The 21,553-nt window shown below is 38.7% G+C and overlaps 1 protein-coding gene across 7 annotated transcripts in view; it reads right to left on the reverse strand.

Annotated features, from left to right (window-relative positions):
* TBCD (tubulin folding cofactor D) overlaps positions 1-21,553 on the reverse strand; it is a 204,740-nt gene that overhangs the window by 179,122 nt on the left and 4,065 nt on the right. For all 7 annotated transcript variants that reach the window (XM_070739753.1, XM_070739747.1, XM_070739750.1 and 4 more), the window contains exons 2-7: positions 20,318-20,529; positions 13,602-13,652; positions 11,283-11,380; positions 10,600-10,701; positions 8,254-8,400; positions 5,988-6,043 (exon numbers count right to left, since the gene is read on the reverse strand). In XM_070739753.1, the coding sequence (XP_070595854.1) occupies positions 5,988-6,043; positions 8,254-8,400; positions 10,600-10,701; positions 11,283-11,380; positions 13,602-13,652; positions 20,318-20,507 (644 nt within the window). In that variant the 5' untranslated portion in view covers positions 20,508-20,529. The remainder of the gene's footprint in view (positions 1-5,987; positions 6,044-8,253; positions 8,401-10,599; positions 10,702-11,282; positions 11,381-13,601; positions 13,653-20,317; positions 20,530-21,553) is intronic.

A 21,553-nucleotide genomic window follows, 5' to 3' on the forward strand; every position in this document is an offset into this window, starting at 1 on the left:
TCTTGGATGAGAAGTGAAATGTCTTCAAAAGAAAAAACAAGAAAGTCCAGTTCCTCCCTGAAAAAGCACCTTTGGGACAATATGGAAGTTATTTGTAATTGTTTTCTTCCTGTTTTTGTATTTCTTTGGATTTCTTTTCCAACTAGCCTACAGTTCATAAATGTCCTGATGATTTCACATTCAAATATTAACTCTAAGGGGGTTTTTTATTACTGTAGTTAAGTTTACATAGACCTGCCAGCTAGTGCGACATTATATAAAAGCTAGCAGCAAAATAAGAAAGGCTGACCCTGCTTTTTTCCAATTCAAGGATTGCTAAGAAAATTGGGAAATGGCCTGTTCCTGGAAGTTAAGCAGATTCAAGCCGAACATGTCTCTCTACATAGCCTCCCCATTGAATACACCACCCGACATTGATCACCCACCCAAAAGGAGTCCACCCTCCGAGCCCTTCTGAGTTCTTTCTGCAGCGAATGAGCTGGGGGCGTGAAAAGCTTTTCCCCTCTACCTGCATGCATTTACCATCTCTTTACCCTGCTCTGCACCCAGGTAGTGGCCCCAGGTAGCGGCATCTTGTGGTCTTAAGAGGGGGTGCAGAGCCAATAACAGCATGCAGATAGAGGGGAAGAGCTTTTCACGCCCCCACTTAGTTCATACAGGAAAGAGTGGGTACTCGGAAGATATTGGAAGGCTGGCTCCTTTTGGGTGAGTGATCACTGGTGTAGCTCAACCAGAAGGTACCTAGGGAGACCTGTTTGGAGGGACCTGGGTAGGATGAGTCCCTTTTGGATCTCACTCTTCTTTCCCCACACTTCAGGAAGGAAGAAGCAGCAGGACGCCTCTTTGCGGCCACAGTGGTGTGCAAGCAGCAGGCATAGGGGGCAAGTGCCTTTGGCTGCTTTTACACACAAAGAAACAAGACTTTACTCTCCCACAGGCATGGCTGGGCTCTGCAAGGGAAGCCACTTCTCACCATAGTTCCCTCTAAGCTGAGCAGTGAGCAATCGCTCACTTAAAAATCATCATCAACTCAGAGTTTTTCAAACCTGCCCAGAAGCCGAGAGGGAAAAAGTGAGTGGGGAAAGAGTGCCGCCCAGTCCCGAAGGGACTGCCGCTCAGACACTATACTTTTCCGCCCACACCAGAAAAAAATTAGAGGGGACATTGCTTCTCACCCCTCTTTGCCTGGTGCCCCTGGAAACACGCCCCTCCTTTCCTCTCTAGATCCACCATCCTGCACAAAGGGTCTCATGAGAAAGTTGGAGGAAGGCAGCTGAGAGGAGATGGAGGAGCAAAGAGACAGTGCCGCTTTGCCACTGCAAACAGACTCCAAAGTGGATCCCTCTCCTCTTCCTCTTTCCCCATCTTCTCCTCCCCTTCCCTTCCTCCAACCTCATTCCTTTCTAGTACTGATGTTAATCTAGTTTGGGTAATGAAATATCTGCACAAATATCTTGAGGTTCCCATTGGATATCATTAAGCCTTGGCACTTAAAATACATTTTTCGCATTTCAAAAATGACATGAAAGACACTTCTAGTGAGGCCATGGCATCTAAAATGTCTCTGCCAAAACAGGGCAGTGTTTATGCAAGACATCAGTGGCTGGAAGTTTGATCCTGGGTAGTGAAATCACTCCAGTAAAAGAAGAGATTGTGAGATTGCCCACATGTACCCTGGACATCTGCTCCTCCTGCTGAGAGTGCAATAACTGAGGTTTTTCAATTGGTTTGTGAGTTGAGCAACTGGGAATTGAGGAAATATTCCGCCTAAGCTCACAGTTGTAACACAGCTCAATCAAGTCCCATTTTTTAATCGCCTTTGGAATTATTTTTTACTGCTTTTGAAATAATATGAACCTTCAGAACAATACATTTTGATTGTATTCACTGGTTGAGTCTCCTTCTCCTTAAAGGCAAATTTGAGGATTTAGAAAAATATAATTTTTTTAAATAAACAGAAAAAAGGTGTATACAATGTTGATTTTGGAAAGTTCTAAGTGGACTAAAGGCCCAGATGGATTTGAAATAAGAATATGAAATTAATTATAAGAAATTTTCCCAAGGGAAATTGCACTTGTTTTGGAAAAACATTATAATTTAGGACTTTGAATGTTGGACACTAGAGGGAAGTAGAAGAAATTAAAGATGACAATGAAGTAGAATAATCAGATTTGACATACTAAAATAAAATGGAGCAAAATATTTAACAGGATCTTTTATGGAGACTTGTGAACAATAGACTTGGAAATTAATTTTAAGAGTATCTAGCTTCATGGATTAATGGCATACAAATGTTCTTACAAAAGAAGAACGAGCTATACCAGGTAGAACTGAGATTAATTTCAATATGCATTTAAACATAAGTAGTTACAAGAATGAAATATAAAGTATGGAGTATATTCTGAACATAGAAATGAAACTGAATGAGGTCTTGATATTTGAAAAAGAGAGACGTATTGAAACAGAAAAGTTATTAGGATCACCTTTTTTACTGGCTTTACAAAAGAGATCTGTTAAAATTTTGAAGGATATTCTGAGAGAAGATCAAGAGAAGATGTAAAGAAATCAAGGTTGAGAACACTATCTGAAGGTATTAAATTTTTTCTGTATTTTATAAATAATAATAATAATAATAATAATAATAATAATAATAATAATAATAATTTATTGGATTTGTATGCCGCCCCTCTCCGTAGACTCGGGGCGGCTAACAACAATAATAAACACAACATGTACAATCCAATAATAAAAAACAACTAAAAACCCCTATTATAAAACCAAACATACACACAAACATACCATGCATAACTTGTAGTGGCCTAGGGGGAAGGGCTATCTCAACTCCCCCATGCCTGGCGGTATAAATGAGTCTTGAGTAGTTTACGAAAGACAGGGAGGGTGGGGGCAGTTCTAATCTCCAGGGAAAGTTGGTTCCAGAGGGCCAGGACCGCCACAGAGAAGGCTCTTCCCCTGGGGCCCGCCAAACGACATTGTTTAGTCGACAGGACCCGGAGAAGGCCAACTCTGTGGGACCTTATCGGTCGCTGGGATTCGTGCGGTAGCAGGCGGTTCCGGAGGTAATCTGGTCTAATGCCATGTAGGGCTTTAAAGGTCATGACCAACACTTTGAATTGTGACCGGAAACTGATCGGCAGCCAATGCAAGCCACGGAGTTTTGAAGAAACGTGGGCGAATCTTGGAAGCCCCATGATGGCTCTCGCGGCTGCGTTCTGCACGATCGGAAGTTTCCTAACACTTTTCAGAGGTAGCCCCATGTAGAGAGCGTTGCAGTAATTGAACCTCGAGGTGATGAGTGACTGTGAGCAATGACTCCCTATCCAAATAGGGCCGCAACTGGTGCACCAGGCGAACCTGGGCAAACGCCCTCCTCGCCACAGCTGAAAGGTATACAGAATTGGCTTATCTGATCAAGATTGTAATAGCCATTTAGTAATCTCTGATAGACTTCAATGAACTTTTGCTGATCAAGAATGAATGAAGATTTGTTTATAATTAAGAGATGAGATATGGGCGAAAAAAAGCATTTGTTGCATTTTAAGAAAATGTGATAAGTTACTTAAACTATGTGAACTTGTAGTAAAGAGGAAAGGGTTGGTGGGGGTATTTTTTGCTTTTTTCTATATTTTACTTTTTTTCTGTTCTATTTTTTCCTTTTCAAACTTCTTTTTTTGTAGTTCATTAATTTTTATTTTTTATAATTGTATATTTTAACAGAAATTATTTTAAAAATGATTTGAAAGAATTACTTCAAATCTCATTAAGTATAACAGTTCTTATTTATTCATTAATATATATACATTTTTCCAACCTTGCACAGAAAATTTAATGCTTCAACGAAAAGCAGAGAGAAGCTGTAATTGCTGATAATTAAACAAGATCCAAAGACTTCTGAACAATTTTCAGAAATTAAAATGTTTTAAATATAAATAAATATAAATATTATCACATTTTAATATATTGCCATTGCATGCCATAGTAGTAGAGCTAAGATGTAATTTACCAGTGTAAATTACAAGAAATAAAGCATTATTGGATGTAGTTGTAATGCATTATTAAAATAATTTATAAATCTATTTATTTGTAAGGCCACTTGATTTATAACAAACCTGGGTAGCAAACAAGAAACATGGAATGCACAAATTAGCTAAAGAAAGAGTAAACAATAGTCTGCAGGAAACAACCCACATCATGGGTTGCTATTAATTTGAAACAAATAGTGTAGAACGAAGAGGAAGAGTTGAGCTATTGAAGGTATTTAACAAATGTTGACATGTTTTAATTGTTCTGCATACTCTTAATACATCAGACAAATGCATTTTATTTGTATACTGGTCTATCTTTTATTGCAATCTCAAATAATCCTATTTGGACACATTATGCAAGACCAAACTCTCTAGAGACGGTTATAATGCTGGGAAGAAAAGATTGACCAGAAAAAATGATCTCAGTTACAATGGTAGGAGGTCTACCATTAGATCTGAAATATCTGATTAGGAATAGGTCATCATAGAGGAAATCTGTGCTGATTACTAAAAGTCAACACCAACTTGATAGATGATGATGATGACGACAACAATGATGATTTACTGTATACCATTTACTGACTTTTAACATAAAAAGATCCTATTAAGACAGATGACTTGATAGAAATTTCTAATAACCCAGCTAATGCATCTCTCTCTTTGCCACGGCTATGGGAAATATTGTATTTCATTTGGAATATTAATGTCCGGTGGTACTGAAATATATGAATGTTTATGTACACTTATTTCTTATAGTAATAGTGCAGCCCTTTAAAGATTGCAGCCAGGACAGGATCACTATAAAAGGGAGGAAATATCAATATGCTCCAAGGATGCTCAAGCAAACCAGTATTTGTGTGATGGGGAAAAGAAGATAAAGAATCAGTCATATGTGATCTGACTATACTTAGTTATCTCCAAAAGCCATGAAATTGTGGAAGTTAATCAGAAAACATTAAGGAAATAACAATGTTGAGGATTTAAATTATTTTTCTTATGCTCTCTTAGTTATAATGAAGCTTAATACAGCAGCCGTCATAGCTAGCAGGCTTTTCTACCCTTCTACCCTCCTACAAACCTCATAGTAATATTTCTTGGAAGCAGAATGACCTCAAAAAACCATGCCTACCATCTTCCCTAAGAAAAAGAAACAAGTCTGGGGGCTCCATATTTCTGTGTTTTATTACCCAAACTTGATGACTACACCCTGATTTTCCCATCCTTTGTTAAACATATAAATAGCATTTACACAAAGAGACACACCAGCCTTACACAACACATGGACACTAATGAATTTGCCACATTCTCATCTCTATTGGCAGGAATAGAAAAGAAAAATACTTTTGAGCAACTTACCCACTTCTTTACACCCCTTCTTTGACATACAATGTCACATATAATGGGAGTCTGCCCATTATGGTTGTTATGTCAACCAATTTCACAATCTTTTTAAAGGTGGTTGTTAAGCCAATGCGGTGATCATTAAGCAAACCAATGGTTCGCTACGGGCGTAATTTTGACAAAAATCAGAAGAAAAAACTGGTTTTCAGCAAAATCATCATAAAACATGATTGCATATATCAGGGATGCTGCAAATGGCCATAAAGGCAGCACTCAAAGTTCAGTCATAGGACCATGGACGAAGCCTGGCCATCAGAACTTCAATACCCTTTTTGGGATCATAAATTGACCAATTGCTAAATGGCTGATTGTAAGTCAAGGATTACCTTAATGAAGAAAACAGGAGTTGGCACCATTAGTAATCTTATTTCTTGCCCTAAGGCAAGAATTTTCTTGCTGCTACTGTGTATATTGACTTAAGGGCTTATTTATTCATGTTGCAAATGTACAAACTGCCCATTGGAACAAATAAGTCTAGCCTTATTGATAAAGGTACTTTTAAGAAAAATATCGCATTCTTCTCTATTAGCACAAGAAACTTACTTTGAGACCAGGACTGCAGCTGCATCACGAGACTTATCACTTACAACAAGGTATGACTAAAAATAAGAAGACATTTGAATTGCAATTTATTATATTAAAATTGATCATACAAAGTAAATTATATAAACAAACTTCAGTTAATGTGTGTGTGTGAATGTGCGCACGCGCACACCCACACACGCAAACCAGGATGGTTGAGAAATTGAAATTTGAGAAGGATAATTTAAAAACTACATTTCTATATCAAAACTGCTTTAGGAACAGTTTATTTTAATTGCCCAATGCATGTTCTTTTTCAATATTTATATGCATACAATCAGAAAATGCATATTTCTAAACACAATATTTGTTTTAAACTCTGCAACATACTACAGTGTTAGTAAATGATCATGAATTAGAAATGCAATGTCAAAACAAAGACAGAGTGGCTTTTAAAAGGACGCTTACCTTTGGTATCAAAACTGATTCTATAAATGAGATCCCCCCTCCATCAATTAGTATACAAGCGTGAATGATTATTATGATAATTTGTATAACAAGATGCATAGAAGTACAGTGGTACCTCTACTTAAGAACGCCTCTACTTAAGAACTTTTCTAGATAAGAACCAGGTGGTTCACCCTTCGGCTGTTCCACTTTATGTTTGATTTGTTTGGATTGTATGATTGTTTCTTAATAAGGGTTTTAAATATTGTTTTTTTAATATTAGATTTGTATTTTGTATTGTCTGTTTTTTATTATTATTATTATTATTATTATTATTATTATTATTATTATTATTATTATTATTATTATTATGTCAGTACAACACAGCAAATGAGATCACTATGCTGGATTTCATATTTCATCACCAGTCGAGCGCTTCCCAAGCACCTAGGACTGTGTGATGTAGCGGCAAATTATGTTTGCTGATTCCAGTAAAGCGGCCTTTTGCAATTGACAGATGGAGATTTTGTCAATTCTAATGGTTTTCAAATGTCCGCTGAGATCCTTTGGTACTGCGCCCAGCGTGCCAAGTACCACTGGGACCACTTTCACGGGCTTATGCCAGAGTTGTTGCAGCTCGATTTTTAGATCTTCGTATTTCACTAATTTTTCTAGCTGTTTCTCCTCAATTCTGCTGTCTCCTGGGATTGCGATGTCGATGATCCATACTTTCTTTTTCTCCACGATCACAATGTCTGGTGTGTTATGCTTCAGAATTCGGTCTGTCTGAAGTCGGAAGTCCCACAGTAGTTTTGCTTGCTCATTTTCGACCACTTTTTCGGGCTTATGATCCCACCAGTTCTTTGCCACTGGTAAATGGTAGTTCCGGCACAAGTTCCAGTGGATCATTTGTGCCACAGCATCATGTCTATGCTTGTAGTCAGTCTGTGCGATCTTTTTGCAGCAGCTGAGTATGTGATCGATTGTTTCATCTGTTTCTTTACAGAGTCTGAGTCTGAGTCTGAGTATTATTATTATTAATTATTTATTATTATTATTATTATTATTATTATTATTATTATTATTATTATTATTATTATTATTATTTTGCCTCTACTTAAGAACCATTTTCTATTTAAGAACCCAAGCCTGGAAAAATTTCCCAGGAAACTTCAGAGCGGCACGAAGCCCTGGCCAGTTTCCTGCCATTCCCCCTTTAATCCCAGCATCTCGGGCTTTTCTGGGCTACCAGAGGAGCCTTTCGGTGGCACTTAAGGAGACTTTGGCAGCCCAGAGTAAACAGAGTGTTTTCTTTTCTCTGGATGCTTGGAGAGGGAATAAACCACTTCGCTGTGGTGACTCCCTCTCACTGCTTCCCATACACCCTGCACAAGGTTGCCTCCTGGAGCATCTGGGAGTGGAAAGGCAAAAGGGGGCACTTTGCACCGGCCACTCAGCTCAAAGTCCCTCCTTTTTTTTTAAGCCTTAAAGTTTTGGATTTTTTTTTATTCCCCTCACCTTACCTTCTTTCTTCAGCAGCAACTGTCCTGCTCCTTCTCTTCCTCCTCCTCCCCCCACCCAAATTCCGAGTTTTTATTTCTTTCCTAATGGGTTTGCAGACATTATTTGCTTTTATATTGATTCCTATGGGAAAAATTGCTTCTACTTAAGAACTTTTCTACTTAAGAACCTGGTCACCGAACAAATTAAGTTCTTAAGTAGAGGTACCACTGTACCCGGATTAAGCAGCAAAAAACCCTATGTTTAAGTTACGATTACAGATTGATTAAGTTATAAAGAAACCATTCTATAAATCAAGATTTTATGCAACTACACCTACTTTTGCTACTGCCAGAATTCGATCCATTGTTGATACACGAGGGCATCCTTCTACAGAGGATATATTTCCATCTAGCCGTATCAAATCAAATGGAATCAAACATGTTACAGACAACCACAACAAGAGCATGTAACGGGTCTCCCAGATCTAATAAGAGAGGAAAAGGATTAGAGTAAAATACATCGTGAATGTTCTCAGAAAAAGTCTAATGTACAGTGTAAAAATCAAGATAGAAAATTATCTAGATAATAAATTAAGAGAAATATCAGAGAAAAGATGACATAAGGTGGCACAGCAGGTAGACTGCAGTACTGCAGGCCACTAAAGCTGACTGTAGATCTGTAGGTCATCACCAGCTCAAGGTTGATTCAGCCTTCCATCCTTCTGAGGTGGGTAAAATAAGGACCCGGATTGTAGGGGCACTATGCTGGCTCTGTTAAAAAGTGCTAACATGTTGTAAGCCACCCTGAGTCTAAGGAGAAGGGTGGCCTAAAAAATCGAACAAATAAATCAAATAAATAAATATTTGGTTCTATTTAGTGTTGGGCGAACCCAACGAAGTTCGAGTTCGGCTGAACTTTGCTGCGAAGTTCGGGTAAGTTCACCGAACCCAATTTGCCTGGTGCGAAGTATTTCAGCCTTTCCCAAGGTGACACTTCTTGGAAGGAAAATGCATTTAGGTTCCCAGGAACCATCTGTGCCAAAAATAATTTTTTTCATGGCCAGCTGCACAGTTCTGCCATTGACAGGATTCGAACTCAGAACACACACAAATATTTCCATAAAAATAAACCTGGATATATGCCCCCTGCACACAGAAGTCTGTTTCTTTTTTTGCCTTGGATGGATGGCTAGGCTGGTACGCCCACAGGAACAAAATGGCACACTTTAGAATTGCAACTTGGGTACAGAAGAACTGCCCCCTGCACACAAAAATCTGTTTCTTTGTTTGCCTTGGCTTGATGGCTGGGTGGCTTTGCCCACAGGAACAAATTGGCACACTTGAGAAATGTCTCTTGGGTAGAGAAGAACTGCCCCCTGCCCACACAACTTTTGTTCTTTCTTTACCTTGGATGCCTAGCTGATCTGACCTTTTGAAGACAATGGCACAGTTGAGAAATCTCCCTTTCAGTGACAGCAACCACAAGATGCAGCCTAGGTGATCTTAGAAATCTCCCTGTCAGCAGCAGCAAGAAGCACTGTCCCTAACTAACTAATAGCTCTTTTAATGGCGATGCACCGCATGGTCCTGCCTTTTATACAGGCAGGTCAGGTGTCCCTCCAGACCAATCTCAGCCATGCATCCGGCTGGCCAATCACTGGTCATCAGGACACATGGCCAATCACTGCCGGTCCTTGGGTTTCATGTCCAGAGACAGCATGGCTTCAGCTTACAACAAGGCTGTTGATTGGTACATCATGGAGTTCGTTCGAATGCCGAACTTGAACACGGACTTTTAAAAAGGTTCAGGTTCGGCATGCCGAACACCGCGAAGTTCGGTACAAACCCAAACTATGCAAGTTCGGTTTGCCCAACACTAGTTCTATTAGAATATGGGTTATGTTGAACCTCAAAACAATATAAATCAATATAAACATAAACACTAGTGGTTTGGAAAATACTCTGAATCCAATATGTTTCAATCTCAAAGTGAATTCTGATATCTGAACTACCCCAGTACTTGGAATAGTTTGATACAAACTTGGGGTGGGTGGGTGGACTGTTTAAAGCTCAAAACATTGTGATATATTTTGCTTATCTCCTACAAAGATCATTAGTAGATTCTGAAATATTCTGTTAACTTTGCCAGTCTGTTAACTTTTATCAACTTTTATCAGAAAGACATTATAATATGCAAACAGACAGGCTTGTATTCAAGCAATATAAATGAAGGCAAAGATATTCTCTAGTACATTAATTACATTAATACAAACCTAACAATAGTTCTCAACAAAATGTGCATAGGAAGTACATGGCAGATACAAAAATAAGTACATAAAATATTTTAAAGATCAATACATAGCAAGGACAAAATATTCTTTAAAATCTCTATACATATATGCAAGCACACAAAATGTCAAAATTCAGCCATTTAAACGGCTGTGGAGATGAAGACAAAAAATTCTAACAGAGATTAATACCACAAATGAAAATACCTCTCCCTTCTACAAAATGGGTGGCTACATACTGTAAATGAATGTGCAAAAAAAAACCCTGCTTATTTAAAGCAGTTCATTCATTATAATCGCCGTAGTAATACTGACAGTAATACCAAGACCTGGGAAATGTTTCAGCAGACTGCTTTCAGTGCGGGCAGTGAGAAATATAATGGAACGATAGCATACCTCATGTTCTTTTGGATTCTGAGCTTCAAGCATATCTAGAACAGGCTGTACATCTGCTACTTCATGAGGAAATAATCGTAAGAAGGTTTTATATCCTCGTACCTAGGTGAACAAAAGCATTTCACAGTTTAATGATTCATCTCCCTTTATGGAAATATAAAAATAAATTCAATTGTTTAATTAATATTTGACATAACACCAGCTCTCAAACTCAAGGGAGCTTTCAAGTTATGCATTTGCAATGCAATAGGCAGTTAATGTTTAGGCAATCAACACAATGATGAGAGTCACAAAGTATCAATAAAATAAAAACATAAAAGTATTTTATCAGCAATTTATAATTGATAAAAATTATTTTATCAATAATTTATAAAAATATAAAATGATTAGGGTTAAATTGCATATATGTAAGTATCTAATAAAAATGAGAGGGAATTTTTAGGCTTTGTGGAGTTTACTTAAGGACTATTAATCTTTCAACTGCAAACAATGGAAGAGCAATTCTATAAAGCCTAGTGCTTTATGGATACATCCTCTCCATACACCACTGCAGAAGTGCAGACTCTCAGAGTTCCAAACCATTCATTTGACAATAGCTATATTATGAATGACTGTCCCTCTTTTATCTAATTAGAGACTATAGCAAAAAGCCATATGACTATTATATTAAAATTTAATTTTACCTTTGAAATAATGTAGAGAAACTGAAAGGCTAGATGAATTAGAAGAGGAGGAGATGCTTCATGTCGGATAATATCTAGCAACAAATTCAACATCCACTCTAGAGAAAACATAGGGAAACAGGTGAGGTGATAAAAGAAAAGTTACTTGGCTTTTTTGTCTCCCACTAAACCAGTGATTCTCAACCTGGGGTTTGCGACCCATTTGGGGGTCAAATGACTGTTTCACAGGGGTCCCCTAAGACCATGGGGAAAGACAAATCTCCTATGGTGTTAGGAACTAAAGCTTCTATTCTGGCACTTTGGGGCATATTTTTACAAGCTGACCAATCAGGCGTTTACAGTGGGGGTGTCCCTTTGACCTTCCTGTCAATCAGCTTAAAGCTCTGTTGGGAGAATTTGCCCTAGATCTATGATTGGGGGTCACCACAACATGAGGAACTGCATTAAGGAGTTACGGCATTAGAAAGATTGAGAACCACTGCACTAACCAGACTCACAAATAAGTATCAGAATGGATTACCTAATCTGTTTCATGGAAAACATATGTTGATGTTATTATCTGACACAGTGGTTTTCTTCAGGTATATGAAATATTGTTACAAAGTAGAGGGAGATATTGGACTTATTCCCTACTGCCCAAAGGGAAGAACCATAGCCAAGGTTGAAGGGAACAGATATCCACAGAAACCTTCTAGTTGTATGAATGGTCAGCTGGCGGAATAACCTGTCACACAAAGTAGTGAGAGGGTTTTGTTTTGTTTTGTTTTGTGACTAGGGGTCTTCAGATGTTTGTCAACTGCAGAGATGCTCTGCGGCAGTGATGGCGAACCTATGGCACGGGTGTCACAGGTGGCACACGGAGCCATATCTGCTGGCACATGAGCCATTGCCCTATCTCATTTCTGACCTGCATGTGTGTGCTAGCCAGCTGATTTTTGGCTTGCAGAGGCTCAGGGAGGTCACTTTTGGCTTCCAGAGAACTTCTGGGTGGTGGGGAGGGCGTTTTTACCCTCCCTAGGCTCCAGGGAAACCTTTGGAGCCTGAGGAAGATGAAACACGAGTCTACCAGGCCCATCTGAAGTTGGGAAATAGGCCATTTCTGGCCTTCAGAAGGCCTCCAGGTGGTGGTGGAAGCTGTTTTTGCCCTCCCCAGACATTGAATTATGGATGTGGGCACTCACGCATGCACGATAGCATGCGCACACGCTCTTTCAGCACCCAAGGAAAAAAGGGTTCACCATCACTGCTCTAAGGATTCCTGTACTTAGCAGGGGGTGAATTAACTGGGTTCTAAGGACCATTCCAGTTTTGTGATTCTATCACACTTCAACTATAGTCTTAATCATCATTTGTTTAAAACGAAATGTTATTTATGGTACATTTTGCTTCATCAATGCTGATCTGAAAGACCAAATGCAGTATAATAAAATAAGAGAAAGGAAATGTCTAGCTATCAGATTGTGTCAGACCAAGGAAAACAGTGAAAAGAAGATAAAAGTGGTATCACAATGTTTCTCTATCCTTTTTCAGTCCTAATACTATAATCTTAATATTGGATAATGGTATACTGATCATGAAGAAATCTATGTAGTCACTGGGAGTTGGAAATGACCTGGTAGTACATAATCAGCAAATACAGTATTAGGATGATGATACACAATCTGATAACAGACAACTCTAGATCTGAATTTGGTTTTTCCACATGCTAAATTCTCCTGATTAATTCTTGACTGATCTGAATTTGGCTGTAACTGTAAGATAGAAATAAATGTTCTGCTGCAGACTTCTGATACACTTTCAGCTAGAAACATCTCAAATGGGGCGCATGCTTGGTAAGAAGCACTTGCCATCTCTCTGTGAAAATTCAAAAGATGGGGAGACATGCATTACTTATTTTTCTATATAAACTTGCCCTACAAAGTAAGTAACAAGAGAATTCTACCATGCTTTCAACAAAATAATCACAATTTCTACATGGGGGAGGAGAGGAGAGAAAGAAAGACAGAAGGGTTTTTCACATTGGAAACAAAAGGTTCCCCCAAAGCCTCTGGGACGAGTTCATTTTCTAGATGGATATTAACTGAAAAATTAAACTGTTCTTTCCTATTTTCATTCTTGTCTTAATATCTATTAATGATATGAAACTGGAGGCAGATCAATTTCTTTAAGAAAAGCTGCTTTAAGGGGGATATGTATTCTAGGCAGAAAAGTCCCAAACACTGGATTATAATGAATCTTCTACCACCCACAAAAATCAGTATCAACCATGCTAATAAAAATTGATATTTTATAAAAAATGTAGAGAATCTCAATATTTACCTAAATGAGAATCCAAAAGATGAGGTTGTTCTTGGTATTTATCCATTATAACTGAAAACAAATACAAAGATATATATATGCTCAGTTATCAAGCAATTTTCTAACATGAAAATGGCACATCAAAGTCTTCCCTAAGATTCTGAACTAAGTAAGCCTGCTGCAATTTTCTAAAGTACAGGTAGTCCTTGACTTACGACCATAATTGGGACCAAAATTTCCACTACTAAACAAGGTGGGTTGTTAAGTGAGTCCTGCCTAATTTTATGACTCTCTTTGCCATGGTTGTTAAGCAAACTGCTGCTGTTAAGTGAATAATATTGTCATTAAGCAAATCCGGCTTCCCTCTTCGACTTTGTTTGTTCAAAGCCAGCTGGGAAGATCACAAATGTTGATCATTGATCCTCCTGAGATTCTGCAACTATTGTAAATGCATGCTGGTTGTGAAGCACCTGAATTGTGATCACATGGCAGTAGGAATGCTGCAATGGTCCTAAGTGTGTGAGGACCAATTCTAAGTACCTTTTTCAAATGCTGTTATAACTTTGAATGGTTGTTAAATAAATGATCATAAGTCAAGGATAACCTGTACAGCAAATGGAAAAAAAGTACTAAAGGTTGGGGTATATTCCTTCATTTTCATTTCTAAGGCTATTTTAGCTTTATCCTTCCTTTTAATTTCTTATACAGTTAGACTAAAGAGTTAATTAAAATAATTATTAAGTTGAATTACATTTACAGAATTTTTTTTTCTTTTTGAATTGGCTATATTTTATCATAAATCATTTTCCAGCCATAATATTCAATCTTTATGTTTATTGTGTGGATGGTTCATTATACAAAAAGTATGCCACTTAAATAAATTACACTTGCTAAAATATAAGCAATGTATAGATTGCCACATGAGGGATATTGTGTGTTATAAATAGTATCCTAATAATCAGAGATTACACATTTTAAATTTAAAAAATGGAAATGAATGAACTCAATGTACAAACTAATGATCTCTATCTTAGTGAGAATTTTTGAATTGGATCTTGTTTAGGGCATGTGTTACAAAAGGATCAAGAAGGTTACATATACAAGACCCTTGGTGGTTTGTTTTCCAAAGACTGGATAACTAAATCATACTAGGCTATTTTTTGTTCCTCCTTTTCCAGAAGTTCCAGATGTCAAAGTTTCCAAAGCCAGGATGAATAAAAATCAATGATTTTTTTTAAAAAAATTAAAATTTAAAAATGGATTTAAAAAAGGTTAAATCAGATTTTTTTATTTCTAATCAAATTTATTTTAATAAAATGCTTTTGGAGTAAAAATCTATCTAAAGATAATTTTCTATTTAATATTAATATTATAAAATAACCCCCTATTTTCTTCAGATTGGAAAAAAGCAGGCCAAAGATTCTAGCCTGTTCCCTAACACACTTTATTCCATTTCACTAATCTGCAAGTATATATTTGTACCAATGAATACCATTTTAAATGACAAAGATCATGGTTGCTATTATTATAAAAATGTTAGCACATATTATAAAAATGTGATAACCCTGTATAGAATTACATCCATCCATTTATGATCAGTGCACTTTCAAAACATTGTGTTACATTAAGAACAGGAGGCAGGGATGTGATCACTTCTGTTTGGAAATACAGTTGGATATACTGTCTGCGTCTGGTATTCAGTGAAACTGAAAAAACTACACAAGATATATCCTGCATAAAAGTAGAGAAAAACACCTGTATTCATCTACTCTCTACTCTAAAGGTTTCAGAGAAATTAGATTGCATACTATTGCAGCAAATACTGCAGTATGATAAATCATCACTAGATGGCAATCCAAGATAAATTAAACAATTGTTTAAGTTAAACAAGCTAAACAAAATATGCTTTTAAATATCATATATAACAGGGGTCCCCAAACTTTTTACACAGGGGGCCAGTTCACTGTCCCTCAGACTGTTGGAGGGCCGGACTATAAAAAAAACTATGAACAAATCCCTATGCACACTGCACATACCTTATTTTAACATTAAAAAACAAAATGGGAATGTACTATTTAGAGGGGGGGGAAGAAGTCTGAAATTCATACATGTTTATGTTTGTTTTTAATTTTCTTTTGTTAACATCTGATTGGCTAAACAAGGTTTTCTTGGTTTATAGAAAAATGTATAAAATATTTATAGAAAAATATATAAAGAAGGAAGCACTTTGGCATAATGATTAATAAGCTGGAAATATAATTGGTGTTGTACTTTTTGAAGGAACATTAAGGAGGGAATTTAATTAAAAGAAAAGTATGTACCTGGATGACAACATTAGAAAAAAAACTTTTGCAACTTTTTTGATGATTGATATTAGTTACTGACAAAATACCGCATTTTATTCAGGGAAAATTAGATGGTACATTGTATTGGTTGAATGTATGTTGAGAAAAATTTAAAAAAATTTACCCCCCCCCAAAAAAGTCCTTCCTTCCTCCGCCTCCTCCATTCATTTCATTCTTCCTTCCTTCTTTGTTCCCTCCATTTCTTCTTCCTTCCTTCCTCCTTTCCTTCCTTCCTTTTCCTGCCATTTCTCCTTCTTTCCCTCCATCCCTCCTTCCCACTTCTCTCTTCCCTCTCCCTTTTTTCCCTTCTTTCTCATTTGTTTTTTTCCCTCTCCCTCATTCTTTCCCTCCATCATTTTCTCATTTTTCTCTCTCACATTCCCTCCCCCCTCACTTGTTTTCTCTCCTTCTCTCTCTTGCTTGCTTTCTTTCTCTCTCTCCTTTTCTTCTCTCTTCCTTCCTCTCCTCTTTCTTTTTCTGCCCTGCAACACGCCGCGGGGCAGTCGGCTGCAAGCAGAAGCTCCCAAGACGGTGGCACCGACGTCGGGTCGCAGTACATTGCTGGCGCTGGCCCGCTGGCTGGCCCAGGACGGAGGTGCCAGCCCCATGCCCAGCACAGCGCCAGCAATGTACGGCGTCCTGCAACACATCAAGCCGCCGCCGCCGGTGCCTTGCAGCCAACCGCCCCACCGCCGCCTTATGACTACTGCTGTGCCCTCCCGCTTAACCCACGCTGCGCCACCTTCATGGCTTGCCCTGCTGCCCCGCGCCCACCAAAGCTCCCGGTGCAGCCGAAGCGCGGGGCGGAGTAGGCAGCGGCGGCTGCTTCAGGCCCGCCCCCGAGCTGAGCTTCCTTCGAGGCAAAACTGCAAAGCTCATCTGCCGCCTCGAAGGAAGCCGAAGGAAGCTCAACTCAACGAGGACCGGCTGTTGGTCCCTTGAAGCTGCCGCTGCCCACTGCAGAGATCCCTTCGCCCGAACGGAGGCGGCGGGCTCAAGGGACCAAGAGCCGGTCTTTCTCGGCGCTGAATTGTTGCAGCCTCTGAGTCCGCCTCCGGGTGAAGGGATCTCCTCGGGGAGAAAGGAAGGAAGCCAAAGGAAGGAAGCCAAAGGAAGCTCAGCTGAAGGAGGGCCGGCTGTTGGTCCCTTGAAGCTGCCACCGCCACCAACGCCCACTGCGGAGATCCCTTCGCCCGAACGTAGGCGGCGGCGGGTTCAAGGGACCAACAGCTGATCCTCGTTGAGCTGAGCTTCCTTTGGCTTCCTTCCTTTCTCCCCGAGGAGATCCCTTCGCCCGGAGGCAGACTCAGAGGCTGCAACAATTCAGCGCCGAGAAAGACCAGCTCTTGGTCCCTTGAGCCCGCCGTCGCCGCCTCCGTTCGGGCGAAGGGATCTCTGCAGTGGGCAGCGGCAGCTTCAAGGGACCAACAGCCGGTCCTCGTTGAGCTGAGCTTCCTTTGGCTTCCTTCGAGGCGGCAGGTGAGCTTTGCAGCTTTGCCTCGAAGGAAGCCAAAGGAAGCTTAGCTTGGGGGCGGGCCTGAAGCAGCCGCCGCCGCCTACTCCGCCCCGCGCTTCAGCCGCGCCGGGGCCAAGTAAGCCGAGGCTAGGCCCGTCGCCCCCGGCTCCAAGCGCGGGGCCTGGGCGGCGGGCAAGCATCGGGAGGGCCTTCCCGTCGCCTGGCCGGGACGGTGTGGCCGTTAACAAGTTAGTGCGCGGGGGTCCTGATAAATTGTTTACTGCCCCCTCCAGACGCTCTTGCGGGGCTTCCAGGCTCCCTGCGGGGCAGCGAAGAAGCAAAAAAGCAGCACTCTCCCGCTCTCTCTCTCCCTCTCTTTCTTGCTTTATTTTTCTCTCTCGCTCCCTTTCTACGTCTCCCTCTTTCTCTCTCTCTCTCTCCCTCTCCGCAGCAGACCCCCCCAACACCAAAAGTGCCCAAACGCGCGCAAACTTCACCGATGCAAAAAAAAAAAAAAAAAGCAGGAGGGACCAAGACCGTCTGCAGCTGAGTGTCTGGAGAGGAGGCGGAAAGCCAGGGGGCGGGGAGGAAAGCAATTGGCCAATTTCTTTCTCGCCTTTAGGGAGAGGAACTGTTGCTGCTCTGCCATAGGGTGCTTTCCTCCCCACCCCCTGGCTTTCCTCTTCCTTGCCGCCGCCAGATGCTCAGCAGCAGAGTGGAGGGGAGATTCGGGAACTTAGTACATTATATGGTAAAATCTTGCACGCTGCTGCGGGCCGGGTAAATAGCCTCAGCGGGCCGCATCCGGCCCGCGGGCCGTAGTTTGGGGACCGCTGGTATATAATGTATTTGGAATAAGGCACCAGATTAGAAACTGGGAGACTGTGAGTTCTAGTCCCATCTTAACTATGACTTTGAGTTGGTTGACTTTGAACCAGTTACTCTCTTTCAGTCCAACTCAATTTACAAGGTCATTGTTGTGGAGGAAAAGAAGGATGTGTGTTGGATAGCTTTGCCACGTTTAATTATTTTAAAAAATAATAAAGGTGGGAGATAGATAGACAGATAGATGGATGGATTGGTGTCATTTATATGGCTACCCAACTTGTGAACTGCAACTCTGGGTGGCTAATACAGGATTAAAAACAAAAATAAAACCAGCAGTATAAAATCAACATTGAACAATATAACTCAAGCCTTAAAATAGTACTGGGTTATTTCTAAATCATAGTTATATCCTGTAGGAATATAATGACTAGGATATAAATCTTCATTCTAATTAAATTAGTGATGCGTTTAAATTAGATTGCGTTTTTTTAACATGACCTATGGATACTAAGTACAGCGTTACATGACTGTGACTGCCAATTTCCCCACTAATCTGGTTTATCAGAAGATGGCTTCTGATGTACTGTAAATGGTGAAAAAATTACCATGAGATGCAGCAACCATACAAAATTTACACTGGTTGCTAAGATCTCAAATTGCTATCACATGATTGTAGGGAAGCTGAAATGGCCATAAGTTAAGGATAAATCTTCTTTTTCAGCACTGTTATAACTTTTAACAGTTCTGAATAAACATTTGTTAGACTACTTGTATTATAGTATTAGTAAGATTTACTATGATACCATAAAAAGATTATGAAGGAAAAAAATTAGCATAAAGGCAAAGGCTAAGAGATTAATTATTGTTCTGTTAATGGAATAAATTTTATAGAGCAGGGCTTTACTACTTTCCCAATTTCTCTACAGCCCCTCACTCAATGGCTCTCAAATATCTGTTCCAATGGGGTCAAAAAATTTCCAGAATAATTTAGGATATCATTATGGGACTACATATTTATTAAACTAAGATCTTAAATGGTACCTTTATTAGTAAAATTCTTGGCAGGCCATCAATTTTTAATGAGCCCCATCAGCTATTAAATGCAATAGTTTAAGAATACTTTTGCAAATAAGTAAATAAAGGAAGATTAGAAACTTTAAAGCTAAGCCTGTGGAGGTTTACTGTAAAAAAATTTCTGGTGGATTCAATATCCATATAAATGAAACACAGCCTTTAATCTAAAGAAAGAAAATGCAAGCAACTTTCAGCACCAAAACCTTTTCTGGAAATAAATCTCCCTATAAATGCAAAATAGCATACAATAAAACATTGATAATCTTGTAGCTATCAGAAATCTTCTGCAATACTGCTTTGTATCAAACATTAAAATAATCCACTCTTTAAAAACAAATAATATGTTTGCTATTATTAGTCAGAAGGAATAATAACAATAGCATAAGTAGAAAGACATTTTACATTCTCTCTCTCTATCCCTCTCTCTCCCTCCCTCCATCTCACTGATTCTGGGCAGTGTACAAATAGAAATAAAAACAAAAAAACTATATATAAACATTATTATAAAAGAGTTACAAACAATCTTTATGTTTACTGTGTGCATGGTTCATTATACAAATGAAATGATGCAGCATAGTGATTTCTATGAGTCTTCGGAGAATGGCGGCATACAAATATTATTATTATTATTATTATTATTATTATTATTATTATTATTATTATTATTATTAATTAAAAAGGTGAGGAAGAGGTTTCAGAACAGTATGTTCCTTTGTGAATCTCAACCTTTCCTAATGAAAATTTAAGAGTTCATTTTAGTAGAAATAGTTACCAGGCTGAGACTAAAATAATTTTATATTCATATTTATTGATGAACTGGAACAAATATTTAGGATTGCAGTCCTAATGAGTTTTAGTAAATAAAGGGAGATGAACAGTCTTAACTGACTACTCTTACAGTAAACTACACTTGCCAAACAATGAAAATAACATTTCCAGTGATTTACATGAATTCATACATATATTTCTAATAAAGATCTTGACCAAGATTGATTTTATGTTTTTTACTTTTATTTTAAAATATTATCTCTTACCTCTAAATTTTTCAAGAACTTTTTCTCGCAGTGTCAGGTTTTCATATACCAATCTAAGATTATTAATCAACTCCTTCGTTTCTTGACTCTCTGTAAAACTTTCAAGTATGTTTCCTTTTGCGATGACATCGGACTCCAGGCATTTGTTGTCCTCTTGATCCCCATCATTGTTCATCTCATTTAAAACCATCTCTTTTCTGATAAATTATTTTCTAGCAAAATGAAAGCAAATTAACATTAGAGTTAGTAATTTATTTCAATAATAAAAATCCATAACAGAAGTGCAGGCAATCCCTATTATCACAACTGGAACTGGACCTCCTTTTATAAAGCAAGATGGTTGGTAAGTGAGTTGTGCCCAATTTTACCACCTTTTTTTGCCATAGTCATTAACTGAATCAATGTGGTTAAGGGAATCATGAAGTAATTAAGCAAGTCCATTTTCCTCAATTAGACCTCACTCCATTTTACTGATATCTAAGACTTTTTTATTTGAACTTGACTACGACTATTCTATCTTCAAAATAAATACTATTAACAGCAACATACAAAGATAGGTTAAAATATGTGACAATTTCCCCTCCCATCTCTTTTCCTAAATTTCCATATTACAGAGCTACAAGAGTACTATCTGCAATATCTAGTTATCACTGGTTTCGTGCATAAAAAAATTTTGGGGAAGCTTTAACTATGAGGAAGGTATCTGTTTTGCAAAGGATCTGGCTTTAATCTGAAAACAGAGGGTCTAGCTTTAATCCATAAAGTAGATTTAGAAAAGGGTGATAATAAAACAAATGATTAAGAACATTCACAGCAAATAAATGGAGATTTCATGAAATATGGAACTTTTTCCTTGGTTTTCCTATACAGTATTTATATAGATTTACAATATCACTCTACTAACCAAAATATACAAAACTTTCGCCAGACCAATTGCTGAATATAGCCCATCTGTCTGGAACCCACACCACATTTCGGACATAAATACATTAGAAAGCGTCCTGAGATACTTTAGAAGAGTCCTCCACTCCTCTACTTGCAACAGAATACCAGACTTGAAACCCTAAGCTTAGAAAGCTTAGAACTACGTTGTCTTAAACACGATCTAAGCATAGCCCATAAAATCATTTGCTACAATGTCCTTTCTGTCAACGAATACTTCAGCTTCAACCACAACAATACACGAGCACATAACAGATACAAACTCAAAGTAAAATGCTCCAAACTCAACTGCAG

This window comes from Erythrolamprus reginae, chromosome 2 (genome assembly GCF_031021105.1).
Source record: "Erythrolamprus reginae isolate rEryReg1 chromosome 2, rEryReg1.hap1, whole genome shotgun sequence".
NCBI classification, from domain to species: Eukaryota; Metazoa; Chordata; class Lepidosauria; order Squamata; family Dipsadidae; genus Erythrolamprus; species Erythrolamprus reginae.